We start from the raw sequence: 2,468 nt of genomic DNA, 5'->3' as shown, positions 1-2,468 counted from the left end.
TGGGAGGGAGGGGGGGGGGCCTGTTTGGGGTTTTGTCAACACCATCCCGATTTTCAGGAATTCGGCCGGGGGGGGCCAACTACCCCCGCATCACCTCGTATGTGTCACCGGACACGGACCCTGCAGGGTTTTGTTTGTTTTTTCTGATCTCCCATATCTCCCCTACTCTTCTCCTTCCCTTTGGATTCGTACGGCAGTTGGTTCTTTGACATGTGGTGATGTCGGCGGTTGGTCCGTTGTGCTTCTTGCTGCATACGATGACGCCCCCTTTCCCCCCCTTTACAAAACCCCCCTCGCCTCCCCAGGCGGTTGTGTACCATCTCGCTATCGGTAACCTCGTAGCGGCAGCCACCGTTGGAACTGACGATGATACGGTGTGTGTGTATGTATGTATGTATGTATGTATGTATGTATGTATGTATGTATGTATGTATGTATGTATGTATGTATGTGATTGTGTATGTAATTGTGCATGTATGTGTGTATGTATGTGTGATGAGTGGGTACCGATGAGGGAAAAAGAGAGGGGGAAAAACGGTGGGATGTGTGTGGGGGGGTGGGATAGGGGTAGACGGAAGGGGTAGGGTGTCGGAGTAGTATGCGCACCGTGCAGGCTGAGGTGGGGTGCGGGCGCGGGTGCGGGTGCGCCGTGTCGGGCCTTGCGGCGGTGCGACTTGCTGTGCGGGTGAGGTGTTGGGAGAGACAGCACACGACAGCTGTAGTACCGCAGAGCTCCCCACCTACCTACCTCATCCCCCTCTTGCCCCCCGGCCCCCCTTCAGCGATTTTCCACACAATTTCCCCGGAAAGGAGTAAAAGGAGCAACAACAGTCACCACATACATTCAGACAGACATACACACATACACGCTGAGTGACACCATCCCAGCAGGGGCCCCCCTCCAACACACACAATGTGCATCGGGCCCCTTTTTCCCACTCACGTCCCCGCAAGCTGTATTTGTCCTAACCCTTTCCCGCCAACATTCCCATGGGTCCCAACCTTTCATTGAAATTGCTTCCCACCTGCCCCAAACCCAACCCCACAACCCCCCACAACCCCCCGATCCCCCGGCCCCCCGGCCCACAATGCCCTTGACCACCCTGTGGATATAATGGTACGACGGTGTCCGTAAATTCGTTTTACTTGCAAACCGTGGAGCACGTTTCCAACTCCCTAGACCTCCCGTCCCAAACCTTTTTCCCCTCCGGGCGGCCAAACCCCTTGACGCTGTCGTACAGGATGTGGATGGTGTCGTACGGGCCCATGCTTACACGGTTATGGCGGCCCAGCCTGTCAGCTCGGATGCGAGGGGGCAACTGATGATGGTGCAGGTGGGAGAGGGGGGCTGGGGTGGGGGCCTGGGTGTGTGCGGAGGGTTAAGCAACGTATGGGGTGGGGTGGGATGAGGTGGGTGTGTGAGGTGGGTGGGTTTTTCCCCGCAACCCGCTGAGGGGCCCGACTGCAGGAGTGAAAAACGCTGTAATCTTCAGAAGAGACTTTCCCGCTCTCCGCTAGCTCTCCTTCCTCCTCAACGCCGTACATTTCCTCTCCATCCCTATCCCCATCCCGTTACCCGCGGCGTTGCTTTTTCCCCCGTACCGATACAGACACACACATACACACACACGCCGGGGTTCCCCCTTCCCATTTTCCTCGCCCCCCCCGCCAAACAACATCCCCATCCCCCGGGGGGTTCCAGGTTCGTAACCCGCACGGTTCCGGCGGTCTGGAGTGGAGAGGGGACTGGAGCGACCAGAGCCCCCTTTGGTCTCAACACCCCGAGGTAGTGGGGGGAGGGAGGTGTGTATGTATGGATGTATGTATGCATGTATGACTTAGATTACACTGTGGGCCGCGAGAGCCGGGGGCCGAAGCCGAAACACAGCGCAAGGGTCGGGAGCACACAGCACAAGTCGGTTAGTCTTGTGTGCTCCCGACCCGACTCAGACTGCCAACACTCTACGCAGCCATTCCGCAGCCCCTCCATCCAGGGATGGCGCTGCAGTGAAAACACCACGAAGGGCTCTCAGGTCCCGCTAGAGCGAGTCCACAAGTCTCAGCTAGGGCAAAGTCAAAGGCTCTTTGAAACACCCCCCCACAACACAACTAAAGACAAAGGGATCCAAAGGGAAAAAACAAAAAATGTATGTATGTATGTGCGTACGTGTAGCTGTTTATCGTTGTGTGCGAGTATATGTCTTTGCGCGTTAAACGGTATGTTGCGTGCGTCAAAACACACGTGTGTGCGTGTGCTAATGCTACGGCGATTCCTGCTACTGCTGCTCCTCCCCCTGCTACTTACCTTGTTACTGCTTTGCCGCCAGTTGTAAACGGCCTGCGTTGTTGAAATTTAGTTTTTGTGCTGGTAAGTTTCTTTTGTGTGTGTATGTGTCTCTTTTTGTGTTCGTACATTCAGGTAGCAGAGGCGCTGGGCTACACACCACCTTCCGCCCTGTCCTCCCCCT

At 56.1% G+C, this 2,468-nt stretch overlaps 1 protein-coding gene across 1 annotated transcript in view; it reads left to right on the top strand.

Annotated features, from left to right (window-relative positions):
• The window catches only part of VOLCADRAFT_105151 (uncharacterized protein), a gene marked incomplete at both ends in the record, with an annotated part of 13,315 nt that overhangs the window by 3,662 nt on the left and 7,185 nt on the right, over positions 1 to 2,468 (top strand). Inside the window, 3 exons of the mRNA XM_002951576.1 lie at positions 306 to 374; positions 1,242 to 1,334; positions 1,703 to 1,803. Coding sequence (XP_002951622.1) covers positions 306 to 374; positions 1,242 to 1,334; positions 1,703 to 1,803 — 263 coding nt within the window. The remainder of the gene's footprint in view (positions 1 to 305; positions 375 to 1,241; positions 1,335 to 1,702; positions 1,804 to 2,468) is intronic.

The sequence above is a fragment of the Volvox carteri genome, assembly GCF_000143455.1.
Source record: "Volvox carteri f. nagariensis unplaced genomic scaffold VOLCAscaffold_24, whole genome shotgun sequence".
NCBI classification, from domain to species: Eukaryota; Viridiplantae; Chlorophyta; class Chlorophyceae; order Chlamydomonadales; family Volvocaceae; genus Volvox; species Volvox carteri.
Note: the sequence above shows the minus strand (reverse complement) of the source record. Positions and strands in the feature narration are given on the sequence as shown.